Source organism: Trichomonas vaginalis, chromosome II, assembly GCF_026262505.1.
Source record: "Trichomonas vaginalis G3 chromosome II, whole genome shotgun sequence".
Classification (NCBI taxonomy): Eukaryota; Parabasalia; order Trichomonadida; family Trichomonadidae; genus Trichomonas; species Trichomonas vaginalis.
This window is the reverse complement of record NC_067204.1, coordinates 4,017,503-4,039,864: the sequence shown is the minus strand read 5'-3', so window position 1 is coordinate 4,039,864 and position 22,362 is coordinate 4,017,503. Positions and strand designations below refer to the sequence as shown.

At 30.8% G+C, this 22,362-nt stretch overlaps 5 protein-coding genes and 3 pseudogenes across 8 annotated transcripts, besides 5 other annotated features; 3 read left to right on the top strand and 5 right to left on the bottom strand.

Moving 5' to 3' along the window:
- Window positions 1–12,994: part of a mobile genetic element that runs on past the window's edge.
- TVAGG3_0482610 (uncharacterized protein) lies at window positions 2,851–3,396 on the top strand (the record flags this gene model as incomplete). The annotated part of the gene is made up of 1 exon (XM_051235902.1): window positions 2,851–3,396. The coding sequence occupies one exon, from the start codon at window positions 2,851–2,853 to the stop codon at window positions 3,394–3,396; it is 546 nt and encodes a 181-aa protein (XP_051093726.1).
- On the top strand, window positions 4,108–5,252 carry TVAGG3_0482600 (annotated as a pseudogene). Its single transcript has one exon. A coding segment is annotated over exon 1 (1,145 nt).
- On the top strand, window positions 5,324–5,990 carry TVAGG3_0482590 (annotated as a pseudogene). Its single transcript has one exon. A coding segment is annotated over exon 1 (667 nt).
- Window positions 6,602–6,976, bottom strand: TVAGG3_0482580 (phage tail repeat-like family; the record flags this gene model as incomplete). Its single annotated transcript, XM_051235901.1, has 1 exon — window positions 6,602–6,976. The coding sequence occupies one exon, from the start codon at window positions 6,974–6,976 to the stop codon at window positions 6,602–6,604; it is 375 nt and encodes a 124-aa protein (XP_051093725.1).
- Window positions 7,128–8,659, bottom strand: TVAGG3_0482570 (uncharacterized protein; the record flags this gene model as incomplete). Its single annotated transcript, XM_051235900.1, has 1 exon — window positions 7,128–8,659. A coding segment is annotated over one exon (1,532 nt), but the record flags the coding sequence as incomplete, so codon positions are not given.
- On the bottom strand, window positions 10,929–11,527 carry TVAGG3_0482560 (annotated as a pseudogene). The gene has a single exon. A coding segment is annotated over exon 1 (599 nt).
- A 3-nt stretch (window positions 12,995–12,997) lies between the features above and the next one.
- TVAGG3_0482540 (uncharacterized protein) lies at window positions 12,998–13,765 on the bottom strand (the record flags this gene model as incomplete). The annotated part of the gene is made up of 1 exon (XM_051235899.1): window positions 12,998–13,765. A coding segment is annotated over one exon (768 nt), but the record flags the coding sequence as incomplete, so codon positions are not given.
- Window positions 13,766–16,732: 2,967 nt separating this feature from the next.
- Window positions 16,733–16,774: a mobile genetic element.
- A 365-nt stretch (window positions 16,775–17,139) lies between these two features.
- Window positions 17,140–17,225: a mobile genetic element.
- A 208-nt stretch (window positions 17,226–17,433) lies between these two features.
- Window positions 17,434–18,737: a mobile genetic element.
- On the bottom strand, window positions 17,514–18,641 carry TVAGG3_0482510 (Mariner transposase; the record flags this gene model as incomplete). The annotated part of the gene is made up of 1 exon (XM_051235898.1): window positions 17,514–18,641. The coding sequence occupies one exon, from the start codon at window positions 18,639–18,641 to the stop codon at window positions 17,514–17,516; it is 1,128 nt and encodes a 375-aa protein (XP_051093722.1).
- Window positions 18,738–20,032: 1,295 nt separating the features above from the next.
- Window positions 20,033–21,991: a mobile genetic element.
- Window positions 21,992–22,362: the final 371 nt, after the last annotated feature.

Here is a 22,362-nt window from a genome sequence, read left to right as displayed (position 1 = left end):
TTTACAACTTAAAAATGGGTCAATGACTCGCTTAACAATCGGTAAGACTGCATTAACAGGAGCACACACTAAGGCTGTATGTTGTGAAAATGGATGTTGTATGCCATTTATTTAATGAAATGCCACAGAAGAGACAAAGAGGTGGGCACCCTTAAACATTTATTTTATTTTTATATAAATGGATAACGTAGATTTAAAAAATTTAATTGATGATTTAGTATTTAATCAAAAATTTCTTAGTTATTATGAATTAAAATCATATCTCCAAAAATATAATGAAGATATAACAAGTGATGATAGGGATTATTATTATCCATATTATAAAAATGAAATTTTGAAATATCATGATAGAATAATTTCTGAAATTAAAGACAAAATTAAAAATAATGAATATTCAAAGGGAAAAACTAAATCACAACTTAAACAGTTGAAAGATTTCAAAAATAAAGTATTAACAGAAGAAGATATTGATGAATTATATAAATTATATAATCCTGAGCCGCAAAACACCCAGGTCCTTCAGACCATAAATGATGCACAAGCTTTAATTTATGATTCATTAGTTAAACCATATTCAGCCCGACTTTTAAATGAAGATCAACTTTTGGAATTCATCCTTCAACATAAACTCGAAGCGGGAAAGTATATCAAACCTTTATATACAGCATATTTAAAACAAATGAATAAAATACATCCAGAATTAATGAAGGAAGGAATGAAATCCAAAATCAAAGCAGATAAAATTAAACCACTTGCAACACCAAAACCTCCAACGACAGTACCGCCTCCTCCTTCAGTTAATCCTTCATCATTCACTTTATTATATCCATTTCAAACATTAAAGAAACAAAAAGATTTTAAAAAGGATTTCAAGATATTAAATAAACCAATTGACCCAAAAATTCAACCATTAAAGGAAAAATTTAGTCGCCCTTCATTTGCTCCATATCCATATTCATACGAAATCGATCATCTGGAATATTCAAAAGGAAACGTTACTTATTTATTTGCCATTAACATTAACACTAGATATTTATATTGCATTCCAGTGAAAGGGAAAACAGAACAGGAAACAAGAAGAGCTATTCAATACTTACTAGATCATGAAAGAGTAGATAATATCAGGGGTGATGGTGATAAAGGATTTCAGGCAGCTATGACTCATTATTTCCCACAAATTAATTTTTTCTTCTCATCCTCTCCATATACGTTTCATAATAAAATAGTTGATGCGGTAATGAGAACTCTTAGAGATGCGTTAGGGGTTAACGGTCAGATATACTGGGATGGAAATCATGACTCCATCATACAACAGTTAGTATATTATTACAATAATACATGGCATAGAACTATAAACATGAAACCAGTGGAAATGAAAAATGATATTTCAAAAGAATGGGAATATATTAGAAAGCAAATGGAAAGGTTAAATGATGTTAAACGTGAACAAATTAATTCGGGGCTCATGAATTTTAAACAAGGGGATAAAGTTTTGATTCATCTCGATTATGGAAAAACTGATAAATCAATGACAAAAAGAAGACGAAGATTTGACACAATAGCTGAATTTGTTAGATATATTAACGGTAATGTATTAGTTGAAGTTGACAATAAATTAATAGAAATTCCGATTTATTTTATTACTCCATTATATTTAAATAATATTTAATTTTTTTATTTCGTAAGAAATGAGTGACAACGAAGCAGTCAAGAGTCCAGACGATGAATATAAAAAGAAACTAAACAGAATTAAATCAAAAATATGCTATTACAAAAAGAAGCCGCAATGCGGTGGGGTTGATGCCCATAAAACTAATGGAACTGAAAACGATGAAGAAATAATCGAAAAATTAGAAACTTACCGTTCAATCCTTAAACTGAGTGAAGCAAAAATAAAAGAATTTAATAGAATAAATAAATTGATTGGAAGAGATGAATTTAATAAAGATGAATTTTTAAACTCAATCAAAATTTAATTTTTATTCCTCTTTGACAACATCTCTCTTTCCATCATTACTGCATAACGCATTTTCTCATTTTAGTGGTTTGTTATTTTTAGCAAGTTCTCGCATCATTTTTATCGTTTCCTCCCTTGTTATGATTCGTGGTAAATTTTGAGCTCGTGGGGTATCCATTTATGATAAAAATAAAAATTTAAATTATGCCGTTCTAAAGTTTGTGACAACATGACATTTAGACAACAACACAGGAGGAAGGCAGTTATGAATTATTTTTGAAGAACTGAAGGTGCTACCATGTTACCATGTTGACGACATGACATTTAGACAACAACACAGGAGGAAGGCAGTTATGAATTATTTTTGAAGAACTGAAGGTGCTACCATGTTACCATGTGCTACCAGGTCATTTAACTTCTTTTAAAAAATGAGACAACATGACATTTAGACAACAACACAGGAGGAAGGCAGTTATGAATTATTTTTGAAGAACTGAAGGTGCTACCATGTTACCATGTTGACGACATGACATTTAGACAACAACACAGGAGGAAGGCAGTTATGAATTATTTTTGAAGAACTGAAGGTGCTACCATGTTACCATGTGCTACCAGGTCATTTAACTTCTTTTAAAAAATGAGACAACATGACATTTAGACAACAACACAGGAAATGATTTGTCATGACTTCATCGGAATGAGTGTAAATGACCCAAAAATAAAGTTAGTTTTAAAATTATTTTTATTTTTTTATTTTGTATGTAAGAACAGAAATGTCAGTCGAAGCAAAAACATTCACTAACAAATCTAATGGCGAAACATTCACAAAAGGCACTTATAACAGTATTGAAGTCTTACGTAGAGACAAGGATGGTTACATTAATGCAACAAAGATGGCAAGAGAAGCAGGAAAGTTAAACCATTTAAACAGATTTCTCAATAGTGCTAAAATACAGGGAATTCTTGAGTTTTGGATGAACGAATACGGTGGAGCCAAAAGTGGCTCGACCTCAAAACAAGCATTTTATGAGCTTACTAAGGGTGTTATAAATGAATTCAAAGGTATTTACATACATCCTGACCTCGTTCATTTTGTTGCTGAATGGTGCTCTGTAAAGTATGCATTTTATGTCAAAGATATTATGGACTCCATAGACAAGAAAGTTCATGAGAAATTAGATGAAGAAGAACTTGAAGATACAGTAGAGAATGCTAAACCTTTGTTTGAAGAAGAAGTTGGAAAAATGTGCGAAAAACAATTAGAACATGAACGTGAGTTATGTTATGGTTATAGAGATTCTCCATACGAACTAGACCAATGGGAACAAGAAAATTTAAAGAGAGAATTTAGAGAATATGAACTCGCTAAGATAGCATTAGAAGCTGCAGAAAAGAAGTTAAAAGCTTGGGGTTGTTTTGTACAAAAATATTGTGAGTAAATGAACCATTTATTTTTATTGAATTCACCAAAAATAATTTTTAGGGTAGATGGTTAGATCTAACCTCATTTCTAACCTCATGACATTATGTCAACAACACAGGAGGAAGGCAGTTATGAATTATTTTTGAAGAACTGAAGGTGCTACCATGTTACCATGTGCTACCAGGTCATTTAACTTCTTTTAAAAAATGAGACAACATGACATTTAGACAACATTTACGAAAATATGATGCAGTCCAAAAATAAAGTTAGTTTTAAAATTATTTTTATTTTTTTATTCCTATATAAATGACAGTAACAAACAACAACAACAGCAACTATATCGTTTCTGATGAAAAAGTTATTGATTCATTAGCTGAGGAATTGGTTGTGGCAGAAACTAAAACCCTCAACGAAAGAATTGGTGAAAACAAGATTGATTTACATAACTACCTCAAACATGATGGAGGAAGAGGAAGGAAAACTGGTATGGCTTTATTAGTAAATAAAATTTCAAATTTAACGATTAAGATGTTGATATCAATAAATCGTACAATGATGAACTTAAAGAAACAGTTAGAAAAGACATTTTATCAAAACTTTCGGATAAAGATGTTATCGTTAAAACCGCTTCAGGAGGTCTTCACATTTATTGCAACACTAATTTCTTCTATTCAACCTCGAACAGAATGATTAAATGTTTTCCTGCAATGATTATGATATCGACATAATGACTTCAATGGATGATTCAAAGCGTTCATTAATAGTCATGGCTGATTCAAGAGTTCGCAAGAATGCATCAGAACCAATCAATACATACTCATTCATTCGTGGAAGTTACGATTCAACATTAACCAGAACAGTGAATGATATATTAAATGATTTGAATATTAAGGTAAGAGTTGAACAGAAGAACGAAGAAATAAAGACTATCATGAATGAAAACAAAGATGTAAACATTGACGATAAACTTGCCCAGAGCATAGTTGATGGCATCTGTGATTTTGAAGTACATAATGACGGTGGAAACATGAATTTAGAAAAAGAAATAACATTATTCACACTGTTTCAAGCTATTAATTCGTTACCTAATCATTTAATTAATGAAGCATACGATAACGTTTATAACTTCTGCAATTTAACAGAAAATGCAAAAGTAATTTTGAAAAAGCACGTAGTAGATATGCACATTTAATGACTTCTCCATTTTTTAGTGAAGATTCTAAAAATATATCAAAAGGAATATTATGATGAATACGTTTTGCCTTTATTACGTAAGCCAAAATAACATTTGATATCAAACTTGATGACTCGTTTTTGATAACAGATATTAGACGCAAGGCTGAAAATCATCAGTATAAAAACAGTTCTGAAGTAATTGAGGATTTATCACGTGTAATCCGTTTCGAGATTGTGGAAACAAATATCATTCAATCAGTACAACATACACGACAAAATGAATCAAATATCATTCGTTCTTCAGTCAAACATGAAAGAGTCACTTAAAATGATTAAATTATTTTAAAGAAAAGGTAAAACAATAACAGCATGGGATGTACTACTAAAATCAATTGTCTTCATTAACCGTTAAGGGTGTTTGCTTTAAATCTGATTCCCCAGATGTTTTCTCAACGTTTCAGGGTTATAAATACAACATTCTTGAAAAGCCTGATTACTCAAAAATTGAGATGTTTATGAATTTCATTAAAGAAGCCATTTGTGATAATAACGATGAAGTGTATAAATACCTTCTCGGCTGGATTGCATCAATGATTCAACATCCTGGAATCAAGAATGAAACAGCAATTATTTTGAAAGGACTTCAGGGAACAGGTAAAAACAGATTTACAGACATTATTTCTGAACTTCTCGCTGGTTATTCATGTAAAAACATTACTGAAATAAGTGGCTAACGGGTAATTTCAACTCAGTAGTTGAAAATAAAAATGTTTCTTGTACTTAATGAACTCAAGAATGTAGGTGAAGACAGACTCGCAAACTTCAACGCTTTGAAAATCAATTATTACGGATAATGAGATTAGAATTAATGAAAGAATCAACCCAGAAGAACAGCACAGAACGTTGCAAACTTCATTTTCGTAACTAACAACGTCTACCCTGTCAAAATTGAAGTTGGAGACAGAAGATACGTAGTTTAAGGGTTAATGGTAAATTCAAGGGTCAATTTGATTACTTCAAGAATTTAATGGATTCATGCACAAAGGAATTTTATGATAATTTGCTGACGTATTTATGCAATATGACCTTTCATCATTTAATGTACGAATCATACCGATGACTGAAGCCAAACAAGATTTAATTGAATTATCAACAAATCCTTTAGATGTATGGATAAATACACATTATGATGAATTGTGTGCAGGTATGACGTGTGAAAATGCTCTATTCTGCAAACCATCAGACATGAAAGACAAGAATTTCCAAATGAGTATTAAGGATAAATGTGATAGGAAACATAGAAGAATAGACGGTAAACAAACATGGTGTTATGTTTTGAAAAAAGAAATGAAAGGATTATATAAACAGGTTGAACCAAACGATAATGATGATTCATTTACTGACGATGAAATACCTGTAAATGAAGCTTTATAAAGTATGATTGGAATTTATTTTTGCCTTCCTCCTGTGTTGTTGTCTAAATGTCATGTTGTCTCATTTTTTAAAAGAAGTTAAATGACCTGGTAGCACATGGTAACATGGTAGCACCTTCAGTTCTTCAAAAATAATTCATAACTGCCTTCCTCCTGTGTTGTTGTCTAAATGTCATGTTGTCTCATTTTTTAAAAGAAGTTAAATGACCTGGTAGCACATGGTAACATGGTAGCACCTTCAGTTCTTCAAAAATAATTCATAACTGCCTTCCTCCTGTGTTGTTGTCTAAATGTCATGTCGTCAACATGGTAACATGGTAGCACCTTCAGTTCTTCAAAAATAATTCATAACTGCCTTCCTCCTGTGTTGTTGTCTAAATGTCATGTTGTCTCATTTTTTAAAAGAAGTTAAATGACCTGGTAGCACATGGTAACATGGTAGCACCTTCAGTTCTTCAAAAATAATTCATTATTGAATAACCTGTAAACATTAACGTAAACATTTATTTCTGCAGTTCATTCATTACTTCATTACCTAATTAATTACAAACATAAAATATATTTAGTTCATTCAATGAACGCGGTAAGCCTGCAAAGTAGGCTCAAGCACATTCAATAAATGCGGTACCATGCGAATACAGTCACAAATGGTGGCATGTAATCTTTACCCGAGCCTGTTGGATTTGTTGTGAAAGTGTGTGAATGATTTCCTGTGGTTCCACAGAAAATACCTGCGTTTGAATCTACTGGGTCACTTGAAATATCATATCTATCCATTCCCTGTCTATCCGAACCTGCTGCAAGATTTCTATAACCTCTTTTTGTTATTGAATGTGAATGATTACCTGTTGTGTTTGTAGTTCCCGTATGAGTGTGCGGTGGAAGGTTTGCTTCAGTAATTTTCTTCGAACCTCCTGTTTCCTTTGAAGAGTTTGCACAATACAAAAACCTGTCAACTATTTGTTCCCATGCACCAACACCAAACATTACTTGAGGACCTCTTGCATCCATTGATGTATAAATAGAACCTACTGGGTTCATTAAATTAAACATATGCGATATTATAGGATTGTCTCTTTTGAACTTAAAATATAGTGCAACTATTTCTGGTTTCTTCTGGTTTGTGTCAGAATATTTTTTATAATATAATCTTATGTTTTCAGGGTAGGTAAAATCTTGACTATAATATTTATTTCTGTCATCTGTATAATAATATACTATTCTCGTTTTTTCTATTGCATTATATCTTTTATATCTATAATAATCTAAATATAATGTTAGCTTTTGTTCATCTACATGTGGTGTTCTGACATCATCTCCATAGTCATAATAATATGGTGCTGGAGCTGGGTCAGGCAATGTCATATCTGCCATTTCATAAACTCTTAAATATTTCTTTTGTTCGTCTCCATATAAGTTTAAGTAACAGTTGTTGTCTAATGGAACTTTAACTTGTGTACCATTATTCTTTATATAGCCTACATACATTTCATTGTTATTTTTCGGAATGAGTTTATACCGTATACCATTTTTTAAGGAGTGTACAAACTCCCATCTAAAATATTTGTTTTCTTCATAGATAGAAAAGTCACCAACAATAGTTTCAATATTTTTCGTTGTTCCTATCAAACTTTGGTATATTTCGTTAACATATTCCTTATCTGCCTTCTTCTCTAACTCATCGTTAACATAAGTTTTATCCGCTTTAAGGTCTAAACATCCTGAAACCCATCCTGTATCGGCTTTAGTTTTTAAAATCTTTGATGTCCATTCATGATACCATTCAACCCTTTCTTTAATTTCATTATCTTTTTCGTTAACATATTCCTTATCTGCTTTCTTCTCTAACACAGCAGCAACATATTCCTTATCTGCCTTCTTCTCTAACTCATCGTTAACATAAGTTTTATCCGCTTTAAGGTCTAAACATCCTGAAACCCATCCTGTATCGGCTTTAGTTTTTAAAATCTTTGATGTCCATTCATGATACCATTCAACCCTTTCTTTAATTTCATTATCTTTTTCGTTAACATATTCCTTATCTGCTTTCTTCTCTAACACAGCAGCAACATATTCCTTATCTGCCTTCTTCTCTAACTCATCGTTAACATAAGTTTTATCCGCTTTAAGGTCTAAACATCCTGAAACCCATCCTGTATCGGCTTTAGTTTTTAAAATCTTTGATGTCCATTCATGATACCATTCAACCCTTTCTTTAATTTCATTATCTTTTTCGTTAACATATTCCTTATCTGCTTTCTTCTCTAACACAGCAGCAACATATTCCTTATCTGCCTTCTTCATTATGTCGTTTAGGAAACCTTCTATGAATTCCTCATTTAAATTAAATCTTCCAATCTTCAAAACTTTAGGAAATGCATTTAATGCGTAATATCTCTGTTCTTCTGGTGGAATTGATGTTATATCATCTGTTATACCTTTAATTTTTGAATTCATAAATAAAATTTCTTTTATATTTGATATCACTGCACCACCCTTGCAAACGAATTCGAAATGGTCATTTTTCAATACTATCTCCAAATCTCCATATTTCAACCTTTGCGTTTGTTCTGCCGTCTTTGAATTATATGCATATATGGCGTATGTAATGGTCTGAGGGACCTGGGTGCTTTGTGCCTTAAGTTGCTGTGGTTGCTGTTGTTTAATCATTTATTATGATTTAAAAATAAATATTTAATCTGTTATCTCATCAGCTATTTTTTCTATTTGAAATTGCCATAATATTTCATTCATGAATTCTAAATCACAATCAAATAGGTCAGTTATTCTAAATTTAATATTTGATAAATCTTTTGAATGAAGAATAAATGAATTCCCAGATAATTGAAACGGATATGATAAAGAAAATGTGTTTAAGTTGATGGATAAAATGTTTTGTATTGATGGGTAAGAGTTAGGGTCTAATGTTTGATGTGAAAATCTCATTGGGGTATTAACTTTATCACATTTGATTAAAATGAAATTGGAACCAGTGTCAGAATACAAAACATCCCCAACATCTTTTTCAAAATTTAATATCCCCAACAATGAACGAAGATGAGGAGTACAAAATTTAATTTTCAGCGGGAATTTAATAAGGTTATTTATTTCATCAAGTTCAAAAAGTTTATCAGGTTTTGATTTAAAATTTTCTTCATACCATACGATAAATGATTCATTTAAATAACTTAAAATCATGTTAATATCCCATTTCGCTATCACATTATTTATATACATATCATACGTTTTTTCATGGTCATCTTTAATAAATGATATATAATCTGAAGGGTCTAAAAGAATGGGATTAAATTTACCACTCACAGAAACGAGAGTAACATTATAAATTCCGCTAACTGTTAAATTTAATTCACAGTTATTATTCGAAATAATATTGATAATTGACATTTTTATTACGAATAAAAATATGGTAAAGCGTTATTTTCCAGTGATAAATAAAACTAGAATAAGATTACCTCAAGAATTCATAAATTCAACGAATAAGAAATTCATTCATGTTATAAATTTTAGTGTTTTCAGAAAATATGAGTCAATGTCATATTCATCAACGGGTTATATTTCACTTCATTCAAATTTAGTTCAATCAAACCCATATAATGACCATTTCATAAGATTTTCAGATGGTATTAAAAATGTAATTGATAGATTAAAATATGAACAGATTGACAATATCGAATTTTTGGAATTTTGGTTTAAATATCCCGATGGAAAAAAGATTGAAGTTAAAGATAAAGCTGATACTATAACAAAAACAATTACAATGACCGATCCAGATAGTGGGGAACAAAAAGAAAATAAAACAAACGATAGAAACTGGTGAAAGGTCAATTATTATCGATTATGATTCAAAGGATTATTATTCGATAATGTTAATGCTTGAATATTAAATAGCCTTAACAAAGAATTTTTCAAGTGATATTTTATATTCATCAACTATTTTATTATAAATATCATTATATGTTAAATGAAGTTCAGTTGTTGTTCCGTTCTTTGATATCTTAATTGTGCTAATATCCTTTATAGGATTTATTTTTGCAACTGTTCCGCAGCATGAAACCTCATCATCTATGAAAAATTGAATCTTAACGTCTGAATCTTGAACATCACAAAGAATGGCGATAATGTGAATTAATGATTCATAAGGTAAAATAATTAAACCGGATTGATCAATTAAATTTATTATTGAATCATAATTATTAATTATTATATCACGGTAAATTTTCATTAATTCAGAATTAATGTCTATTTTATATGGGTTATCAAGTTGCTGGGTATGTTGGATAAGTGGGAATTTCAACGGGTTCTTTACCAGGTTCAGATAAAATGATTGAGTCTCCATTCTCATGGTTTTCATTCTCCTCCCATTCTTCGGTAAGTCACGAGTTAATAAATTTGGTTGAGTTGCTGACCTTGTTAATTCGGGCTAACATTAACTTTAACATTTTGAATAATTCGTGATTTATCATCATTTACGTTATAACCAACCGTAATCTCTGCTTTTGCGTTTGTGTTCTTTTGACTTGTGAAACGTCTTCTCATTTATAATTGAATAAAAAAAAGAAAAATATATTTAAAGTTTTATTTAGTTGTTACGGTAATATCCCAAGGTTCATCATTGTTTGCTTATACTTTCTTTGTAACTGCACCAATTATGTTATTGATATTGCTTTGAGTTTCTTCCAGTCTTATTTTATCATTTACAATATCTTTAATCATTTCATTACATGCATTCTTAAAACCATCTGATTTTTCTAATTTACGTCTATCACTTTCTTTAATTAAATCAAAGTTATAACCTTGTTGAGAATAAAGTGGTTTCTTTATCAATTCCTTGAACGCTTCTGAAAGTGAAGATGAAGAAATTCTTGCCACTTGAATTGGTTTAAATTCTGCTTTCATTGCTTCTTTCTGTTCATTGAACACTGGATCGAATAAAGCAACTTTAAAGAATTTCTTAGCTGGAATTTCAGGTCTAATATTTGCATATTGACCATCAAACTGGTTAGAATATCGTGGTAATCCATCCGGTCCCTCTTCAATAGCATTTAATTCTTCATTGAAATAAGAATATGGATTATAACGGTATGAATTAATTGGACCATTTTCACCTTCTTCCAATGTATTGTTTAACAGCTTTTCCATTTTCATCAAATTCATAGGATAACGTTCATTATATGCTTTACGTTTAGGATAATCAGTTATAGTTAATTTATACCCATTTATGACTTTAATATTACCTTGACCATCAGTAACAAAACTTCATTTATACCATCAGGTTTTCCATTTGGACCCGTAATGTCTGCTTCTGTGCTTCCCAATTTGGTCCATGACGTTTGGCATATGCTTGAGCTTCTGGTAATGTTAAAACGTTTCTCATTTGTTTAACATCTTTTTGAAGACCGGCAACAATATGAACTAATTCTTTCATTCCATCTGGAACTTTCATAGTTCTATTATATGACCCTTTTTGTTTGTCCCTTGTTTTAATGGAACCTGTAGAAGATTTGCTATTTCTGTCATGTTTAATTATAAATAAAAAATAAAAATTAATTATAAAAAGTTAATCAAATTTAACACCTCCTTTATTTAAATCAACTATTATTTTTCCATGTTCACCTAATTGCTGATATTGTGTGTAAAGTTCATTAATGCTCATTGGTAAATTCACTTGATAAAGCATAACGTTCAACTGTTGACGACTAAAACCCACTGAAAATGAAAAGTGTTGATAGATTTGATTTAATGTTTGTGCTTAATGCTTTGAAGTATTGAACAGCCATGAAGAATGAACACTGAATGTGTCGACATTGAGTTAATAACTGATTAAAATATGATTTCTCATTTGTTATTAGTTTTGATTTCACTGCATCATCTAGAAAAATGAGTGAATGTAAAAATTCTCTATCAAAATTTGAAATGGAAAGTGTTTCAAATAATTCATCCCGTTGTTTATCAATAATTTTATCCTCTAATCCTTGCTTCTTGATTGTATTATATAATTCTTTATACATTAAAAAGTTTTTTAAATAATCTTCTGCTTCTTCTTGTGATAAATAAATAATTGGAATTTTGATTAAATGCTTTAAAGATTCAAATGTATCATCTGAAGGTGAACCGAACGGTTGATATAAATTAACACATGTGAATGGGGGAAGTGTTAGCAATAATGATAATTTGTTTTAATATCGTTAATGTTTTACCTTTATTTTGTTTACCAATTGCTGCAGTGATTGAATTTAAGTAACATTCAGAATATGGAATTTTCATTAATTTTTCCTTAGATAGAGCATTTCTATTATCACTCAATGCTTCATTAATCATATCATCTACGTATGTATTATATACTCCTGCTAATTCTTCATAAGGGGTGGATGAATTTAAATCCATTTAATCAAAAATAAATTTATAATTTTAAACATTTCTATTCATCAATATTTCATCATATGAACTTCTATACTGTGGTGGGTGTACCTGTTGGATGATATTTCAAACCTTCGTCCGGTGTCCATGTCCAATATGTAGTCCTAGTAAACCAAACCTGAGGAGGATTTGTCACCTTTGAACAGTAAGTGTCATTTTCACCCTGAATGATTGGATAAGCTTTCACTTGTACTGTAACTTGTGAGTTGAAAGTTTCTAATCCATCAAAGAATATACCCGCTCCATCACGTTGAACTGGAATAGTGCATAAGAATGAAGTTTGGTCTTTCCATGTTCTAGCTAATGGCGTGCCATTATCATCATTCAGTGGTCTAGTTAATGAGTCCTCGTATTCTTCGTGCATTCATTCACTCCATCTAAATCAGAAGCTTGAAGCATACGTGTAAAGAATATGTCACCCACTGTGGTCATCGCTTGATCGGGGAAGTTTCTGGAATCTATAGTGACCTGAAGACCTCGAAGCATTGGATTTTCTAAAACCGTTCTTTGCATTGCATTCTTCGGAAATGTTAACACAACATCTGTAACATTATGAAGAGCGTATGAGAAATCTGAGCTGATACCTTCAGGAGTGATGCAACCTCCATTTAGTGAACGAACGTCAATATGTTGAGCTGGAATCATGAATGGATCTTCCTTACTGAATAAACGTGGTATTGCTTTAACTGATTCTTCAATTAAACCGTATCCTGGTGTAATGCATTTATCCTCTAAAACTTCCATCTTTGTGCATGAAATAATAACGTCATCAACTGTTGCGTCAGCAGATGTAGCGGCTAAGCTTGTAATTAATTTGGCAGGAAGTCCGATTTGTTGGAATTTGCGATCATATTTATAAACATGATTCATAATCTTTTCATAATTTTCATCAGTTATCTTTTCATAAACGTAATTTTGTAAATCAGCAACTCTTAACGGGTCAACCTGACAAAATACTAAAGTATCCCTGAAAACATAATATTTAAGAATGATATCACCAAATGATTTAGGATAATCATCGAACGCCTGAAATGCTAACAAATCATTTACCGGAATAATCATATCAAAAGTGACATCAACTTCTTCATTTGCTTTCTTGAAAACTTCTGAAGGGTCAATATATTTACCACATACTGAGTTATCATATTTTTGAACATTATTATATAACGAATGAACAAACTTTTTAACTTTCCTTTCTGATTTTGGTTTATATGTTGCAAATGCGAAAGATTCACGGGCGCAATCCATCTGAAGATAACCGGCATCACCTCTTTCGGTTTCTACTTCTAATTGTTTAAAGCTTTGATTTGATGATTTGTAACCAACGAATAAACGCATGCATTTAAAAGCGGCATCACATGTGAAAGCTTTATTTGAAACTAGAGTTGCTTTAACTTTGCGTTTAATATATGTGTCACCTAATTGGTTCACATCATGAGCCGGATTTGTAATTCTTAAATGAGTTTGTTTATCATCAAAATATGGAGCATCAGAGTCATAGCATGAACTTTCAAGTTCTCTATAATATCTTCTACCGTCATTCTTTGCGAATATTTCATTTATCTTTTCGAATGAATGAAACACATTTCCATTAATCGGTTTAGTGTTTGGCACCAAATAGTTAGTCGTCATTTATTAATAAATAAAAAATCAAAATTAAAAGATGAAAATGAATTTTTAATTTTAATGAAATAATCAACTATGGCTGCAGGTATATTTAAGAAACTGTGGGATAAAGTAAAAAGAGGAGCGCATAAAGTTTGGGAAACAATGAAGGGAGCAAATTGGATATTTAAGAATAAAGAAGCAATTAGTGACGTTGCTGAATCAATAACGCCAAAAGCTGCCCCAATAAGAGAAATTATTAAATAAAAGAAAAAAGTTTATCAAAGACTACAACCGATACTAAGATAAAAATAATATTTATTTATTTTTCCACTATTTACCCCTATTTTATTAAGTATTCCTTCAGCAATTCCACCAATTGCGTTACCTGCTTGTGCTCCCATCGCCGGATTACCTGCTTTGTACCTAATACTCCACCTATGATAGTTCCTGCCGTTTTCGCTACTGGTGCCAAAAAGTTTGCAACGGGTTTAATAATATTTTTATAAACCCAACCGCAGCTTTCTTAATTCCATCCCATAATTTTTTAAAGAATCCTGCCGCCATTTCTGATTTAATATTAATTAAAAAATATATTTCATCACTTATATTCTAATTTTTATTTAATGATAAATGAAACCGATTTTAAAAATAAATGAAACAGAAGGAGAAATAAATGAAAAAATTTCAAACAAAAAATAAACGTTGTTAAACCAATTACTGAAAAAAAATTTTTTCATCTGTTGAAGAATTTAATGACTATTATGCTAATAATAAAAAATTATTTGAAGAATTGACAACGTGTAAATTGAATAAAATGTTTAAAGTTGATGGATTCAAAATTTCAAAAATAAAGGGGGTGGTTAGTTTGAAATCTATTCCTCAATCAAGAATCACCTCATTAATGAAAATTGATGATTTAACAAAAAGAATAGAAGAGATTGAAGAAAGAATGAATCAAATAATTGATTTCATAAATTCAAATAATCATTAATTTCAATTTCTTTTTCTCGTTTATGAGGTCTTTGATTATGACTCCATTATATTTATACCTCCTTTCGTACCTGTTGTCAAAATGTCATGTTGTCATCATTTTTAAAAGAAGTTAATTAACCTGGTAGCACATGGTAACATGGTAGCACCTTCAGTTCTTCAAAAATGTGAGACATAATTTTTCTCGTTTATTTTTTTATTTTTTTATTTTTTATTTCATTATGTATGGGCTGAGTGTAAATGTCTTACATTTTGAAAATTTTTTAAATCTTGATTTATTCAAAAACGTAAGAATCAAAGCCGTAAGAATCATACATTTTTTACTTCATATGTTAAAAAAAATGATACAAAATCGTTCAATATTGTATGAATTCTTACGTTTACAAAAAAAGTCACACAACCCGTCAACATATACTACTATTGAAATCGAATTTTACAAAACAGTTTTTTGATGATAATTTCTACAAAAATAGAATTAACATTCATTTGCTAAGATAAACAATGTCAAATTTTTAAAAATTAACGAAATCGTTCGTATCTTTTCAGGAAGGTATGTCGGCGACAAAAATTCGTATACCAAATCAAATAACATCATATGAAGATATTATTAATTGTACGTATTCCGATTTTTGAGCAACTTTAGAAATCGATTTCAAGATTTTGGCAATTTGATCATTTATTAAATTAGTACATATGTAATAAAATGATATTCAATTTTCCAAAATTGTATATAGTGCCAATAAATTTTACTGAAATAAATATAATGGGAATGATATAAAGTTTGTGACAAAATATTCATTTTTATACAAAGAAGCTATTCATTTTTAAACAACTATTTGAATATACCATCTGTATTATTAGATATTGATCAGATTTCAATATCTGAATAATTCAGCTTGAATTACTATTCTATAAAATCTGTTACACATGGATATATGGTGTTAGGAATCAATATTTTGATTATAAGATTAATACAAAAAAACTTTGGGATATTATTCTCATTTTGCAAAACACTTCAATTTGGAACGGAATAAATATATATTCAGCAATAATTAATTCCTTTTGCCGTTTGTAATTCTAGCAACATTCCAAAATGGAGGAGTTTTTTAAAAATAAAGAAAATTTTTATAGAAAAAAATCAAAACAAAAAAATTTATTTTCAAACTATCTTTTTCAAACCTTTAATCATCAAAAACACAATTGTTAATATTCATTCTTTCTATTGTGCTATTCGAATAGTACGATTTATACTTTTTTTGCTAATTTATTAAATATGTCGAATCCGCGGAGGAGCGCTGTTGCAAAATGATCTATGATGTGTAGCGGTGTTTTGATAAAAAGAGGTCGGTCAACGTTTTTGAGTTTTTTCGACCTCATTATTTTTCTGATTTATCTGTTGCATTATATCAAGGGTACAATAATGCATGATATGTCACTGTTTTTATCTAAAAATTCCATAGTATTTCTGTAAAAAATTTATCCATAAAAAATTTTTCCAATCGAAAGAAAAATCGAAAAATTTTGAAATTTTTATAGAACAATATTGTGACCGAAAATTCATTCTCGTTGCATACATCTCATTAAGGTAAAACATTATCTGAAACAACCATGTTTTAAAAAATTATAGATAACGAGATATTTGATACTTAATATCAATAAATTTTGAATGCCCTCTCAAAAATTGAATGGACGTCGGTCAACCCTTAATTGTTACATATTAAGTTCTGTCAAAATGTAAGCTATTGAATTTTTTGAGAGGGAAATAATCGTCGAGGAAGTAAAAAGTGACGCTTTAGGAAATATTATTAGAAATATGATAATAAATATATTTGGAAAAAATATGTTTTTTTCAAAAATTGAAATGTTCATAGAATATTTTGAAATATGTAGGGAATTGAATTCGGTAATATATGATAAACAGGATTTTTAAATTTCAAGGAAAAATAGCTTTTGTGAATACTTTTGAGAACTCTTCTCAAAGATCATGATTCAAATATATTAAGGAGCCAAAATATTAGAGATGAGTTCACAATCAAAATTTTACATTTTAATTATTTAGAAAAACGTATTAACCTCAATAAAAAAATATCTCAAAGATTAATAGTTAATTTAGGGTTTCCTAGCTATCTAGAGGAAATTGTTCCTTATGATGTATATATTTATAATGTATGCATCATAAGGAACAATTCCCTCCTTAAAACGAGAAAACTTGTTCGAAATTGTTTATCATTTCGAACAAGTTTTCTCGTTTTTAATAACAAACTAAAGGCTATGAGGCACTGATTATATATTAGTGCCTCATAGCCTTTAGTTCCCAGTAGATAGCTGGGAAACTTTCTCCAAATGATAAGTTATTTAGAGAAAGTTTCCCAGCTATCTAGAGGGAATTGTTCCTTATGATGTATATATAGGGTGTCCAAAGGTGTGTTTAGCACAAACCTGAATACTGCGAATAGAAATAAACAAGTTACATATATATAAAGTTTATTTAAATATAATCACCATTGGATTCAATCACGCGTTCGCAGCGATCGATCCAGGCTTGAAAGACACGCTTTAAATCATCATGAGAAAATTGCTCAAATTGCTCTCTTACAAAATTTTCAAGATCATCTGGACTCGCGAATTCGCGTCCTTCAGCTCTCTTTTTTAGCGTGCCGAATAAATAAAAGTCAGAGGGTGCAATATCAGGTGAATAAATTGGGTTTGGAACAACTTTGACATTGTTTTCCACCAAGTAATTCATTACCTTATGACTTTTGTGAACTCTTGAATTATCAAAATGAATTGCAAACTTTTGTTTTTGTTGTTTGGATTTCTCAAACTCATCAGAATTGATAATTTGAGTAAGAACATTGTCAATTAGATACTGAGCATTCATCGTATTAGGTTTTTGAAGAATATCAATTGCGATGATGCCATTCACGCCCCAAAAAACCGACAACATCATCATTGGTGTGTCAATTTTTTTCTTCGGGAATGTTTGCGGATTTTCATCCTTCGGGATCCACATGATTTTGGCTTCTGTTGCATATTGAAACCAAGACTCGTCCCCTGTTACTAAAAAGCGAAACTTCTTGGATTGATACGCACCCAATATAGAGAGGAGCTCTTTCGAAGATTGGACTCTAGATTTTTTTTGAACTGAATTAAGGTTGTGCGGAACCCAACGTGTATACGCTAGTTTGTAGTTCAAATAATTGTGCAGATAATAACTGACTGTTGTACGTGGTATCTTTGTCATCTCCTCTATCCTTCTGAGTGATGCTCTTGGGTCTTCATCTAGCGCTTGAAGAATTGCTTTGATTTTTCTTTGATCCGGCGATTTTTTGTCAATTTTTATGATGGGCGCCTTTTTGTTCATGAAGTGATACATCCTAACATGATACGTTACAGTGGAATAGCTAGGAGCATCCATACCGAAGCATTTTACCAATGTCTCGTAGATTTTTTTACAGTCTTTGCATTTTTTTGCAAGAGCGAGGATGTTTTCTTTATGATTCATTAAAAAAATGAAAAAAATCCCGCCAAAATTTCCCGCGAAACCGCCTCTTGTCTCAAAATTCATTTTATATCCCGGCATGGCGCCAAAATACAACATACTCATCATATACATATATTCATATTTTTTATTATATATTTATAATCAGCATATATCTCCTTTAATAGTCTCATATAGAGCGCTGTGCTAAACGCACCTTTGGACACCCTATATTTATAATGTATGCATCATAAGGAACAATTCCCTCCTTAAAACGAGAAAACTTGTTCGAAATTGTTTATCATTTCGAACAAGTTTTCTCGTTTTTAATAACAAACTAAAGGCTATGAGGCACTGATTATATATTAGTGCCTCATAGCCTTTAGTTCCCAGTAGATAGCTGGGAAACTTTCTCCAAACGATAAGTTATTTAGAGAAAGTTTCCCAGCTATCTAGAGGGAATTGTTCCTTATGATGTATATATTTATAATGTATGCATCATAAGGAACAATTCCCTCGCTGAAGTGAGAAAACTTGTTCGCAATCATTTCGCATTGCGAACAAGTTTTCTCACTTTTAGTAGGGAACTAAAGGCTATGAGGCACTGACCTTATATCAGTGTCTCATAGCCTTTAGTTCCCTGTAGAAAAGATCGAAATTTTATTCTGATTTTAACTGATCTATATTTCGCTTGCGTTATTTGAATCTTTTCTTTTGCATATGTCATTCCTTTCACTTTTCGAATTTCATTTGCCTGCATGCTCTCTCGTTTTGGTTGAAAATCAACTCAATCTTAAAATGAACTTCTTCATTCTTTACAATAAATTCAATTTTTTTCGAGATATATCTTTATCTACCCCTATGTGAGCTGCATATTCTTTCTCGCTAAATTCTTTTGATTCTTCAGAGCTAAAAATCAAGTTTAATAAAAATAATGTTTATTCATAATTTTGAAAACCAAATTCAAATTTGAATGAGAATTTTTGAAAAAAATATAGAATATTTCAATAGTTTGGAATCTCTTCAACTTCCCACTGCTTATTAACACATTTTTTCCAGAGCGGTTTATCATCCTTGGTCCATTTCTTAAATTTGTTGTAAACCTCTCTTGGAGTGTATGGTCGAACTCCAATTTTTGGATGAGCGCCATGTGGCATGTCATTGTATTTTTGCCTGAATTCTTCCAATTCCTGATTGATGCTCTCAAATTCTGAAGACTTTGGAGCATTTTTGTCCAGTGATGGCCAGAGGCGTTCAATTTTGCCATTTTGACGTGGCATGTATGGAGCTGATTTTCTGATTTGAATGTCATAAGTACTCAAAAATTTTGTGAACTCTCCCTCATTTTCTTTACCGTTATCTGACCAGAAACAGAAAGGTGCTCCATATTTTTGAACTGTTGCAATTGCCACTTTTGAAGTTTCTGTTGAACTTTTGTTACGAAGCAATTTCAATGCTAACAAATAACGACTTTTGTCATCAATTATTCCATAAACCGGTAAAGTTTCTGGTTCTTTCAAAAAATGGAGTATATAAGAATTTCCGAAAAAGTGACACTTTCAATAGGGAGTAACACTTAAAAAGTGACAATTTAAAATTCACAATAAATAAAAATAATAAATTTTTTAGTCTATTAAATTATTCTTTTCTTTGAAATCCTCTAAAAATTCTTCGAAATGTTCTAAAATATAATCTGGAGAATTATAACAAAATTCATTAATTTCTAACATATACGTATCTAACAATTCATTTGGAATTTCAAACGATCTTAAATATGTAATTGAATTTTGTATCTTCTCATTTATTTGAGAATGTTTTTCTTCAGCATTTTCCAATAAAAATCTTAATGGATTCAAATTGGCTTCTTGATTCTGAACAAAATTTAATACTTGGTATAAACGTGATTGAACTTCTCTTTTCAATTTTGTTTTATAATCTGTCAATCGAGGCTCGCGAATTCTAATTGAAGGAATAAAACCTGTTTGAAGTAAATCGTTTTTAATACGATAAAAGTAATCGGGTGCAACTTCTTCTAAAAGATTTTTGACAAAAACATCAATTCTTTGATTTTTAACGCAGCCAAAATCGTGATATTTTATCTTTTTAAATAAAGATTCAGAAACGTTATTCACAACGGTTAATTCATTTGGTCTGGCAGCGGCTATCCACATCATAGCCAACAATTCCTTATACAAAATTCAAAAACTTGGGTGCAATCAGTTCTGATTGCACCCAAGTTTTTGAACTTTCTTGAGGGAATTAAAGGGTGAGAGATTTATAGTCTATCTATATATCTCCCACCCTCTAATTCCCTCCCTGACAGCGGGAAATTTTGTCTGAATGTTAAACTATTCAGACAAAGTTTCCCACTGTTTGCGAAGGAATTGTTGGCTATGATGTACTGATTCATGATCAGTACATCATAGCCAACAATTCCTTATATAAAGTTCAAAAACTTGGGTGCAATCAGTTCTGATTGCACCCAAGTTTTTGAACTTTCTTGAGGGAATGGAAGAGTAAGAGGTATACATTATGAATATATACCTCTTACCCTTCCATTCCCTCTCTGACAGCGGAAAACTTTGTCTGAATGTTAAACTATTCAGACAAAGTTTCCCGCTGTCAGCGAAAGAATTGTTCCATCTGATGCATAGAGTGTGAATCTATGCACCAAATGAGAGCAAGTCCCTCGCGAAATTGCCAAAACTTGCGTCGCATTTCAAAGATTGCGACCCAAATTTTGGCGATTTCTAGTAGAGATGGAGTATTTTGAGTCACTGACCTATATGCAGTGGCTCAAAGGGCTCCATCTCTACTTTGAAGCAAGGAAACTTTCCTCGAAATTTTGATAATTTGAAGAAAGTTTTCAAGCAATTAACAAAGGATTACTCGCTATGAGGTAAAAATTCTAGATTTTCACCTCATAGCGAGAGCTTCCCTTTCATTGCTTGAAAACTTTCCCCAGCTTCAAAATTGGGGAAAGGGCTGTAAAGTCGACTCCGATACCAGCAGGTACCAGAGTATTTAAAAGAGAAGCCCTCGTACGAGTTTCTATGAAGACCTTCTCATTCAAGAAGATCTTAATAGAAAATCGTACGAGGGCATTGGAAACTCGCGTCTGGTACATGTTGGTACCAGAGTGTTTGAGATTTGAAGACTCTGGTACTAACATGTACCAGAATTTATGATGAATTTAAGATGGACCATTATAAAATGGTAGCGGTTTGTTTCAAAAAATTTTAGATGAGATTTGCATAGATATAGATTATATGATTTATACATATGAAAAATAATATATAAAATATAATTTTGAGATAATTATGTAAATAATATTTTAAATATTTGAATTTGAGGTATAATTTTATAGTAAAATATATTATAAAGAGTATTTATATAAATATTGTAAAATAATATAAGTAATAAAAATTGAGACCCCCTCCCTGTTTTTGATGTTTTGTCACTTTTTCGGTAATTCTTATTGTTTCAATTTCAATGCTAACAAATAACGACTTTTGTCATCAATTATTCCATAAACCGGTAAAGTTTCTGGTTCTTTCAAAAAATGAATATCCACATGCCAGATTGTATTTGGAAGAATTGCTTCATAATCCACATAATATGCTTTTGGATTACTTTTATCTTTTTCTTTGTAAATTCCCAGAAATTTTGCTGCCTTAATAACTGCATTGTAACTGATTTGAAATTGTTTTGGATTCATATTGAGAGTCCAATACAATTTTTGAAACCCACATTTGTAATTTTCATAAGAATTCTGAACCTTCAAAATTAATTCTGGAGTTAATTCCTCTTGTGGAGGGCCACTTTTAATTTTTGGTGTACCACCGATTTCTTTGAA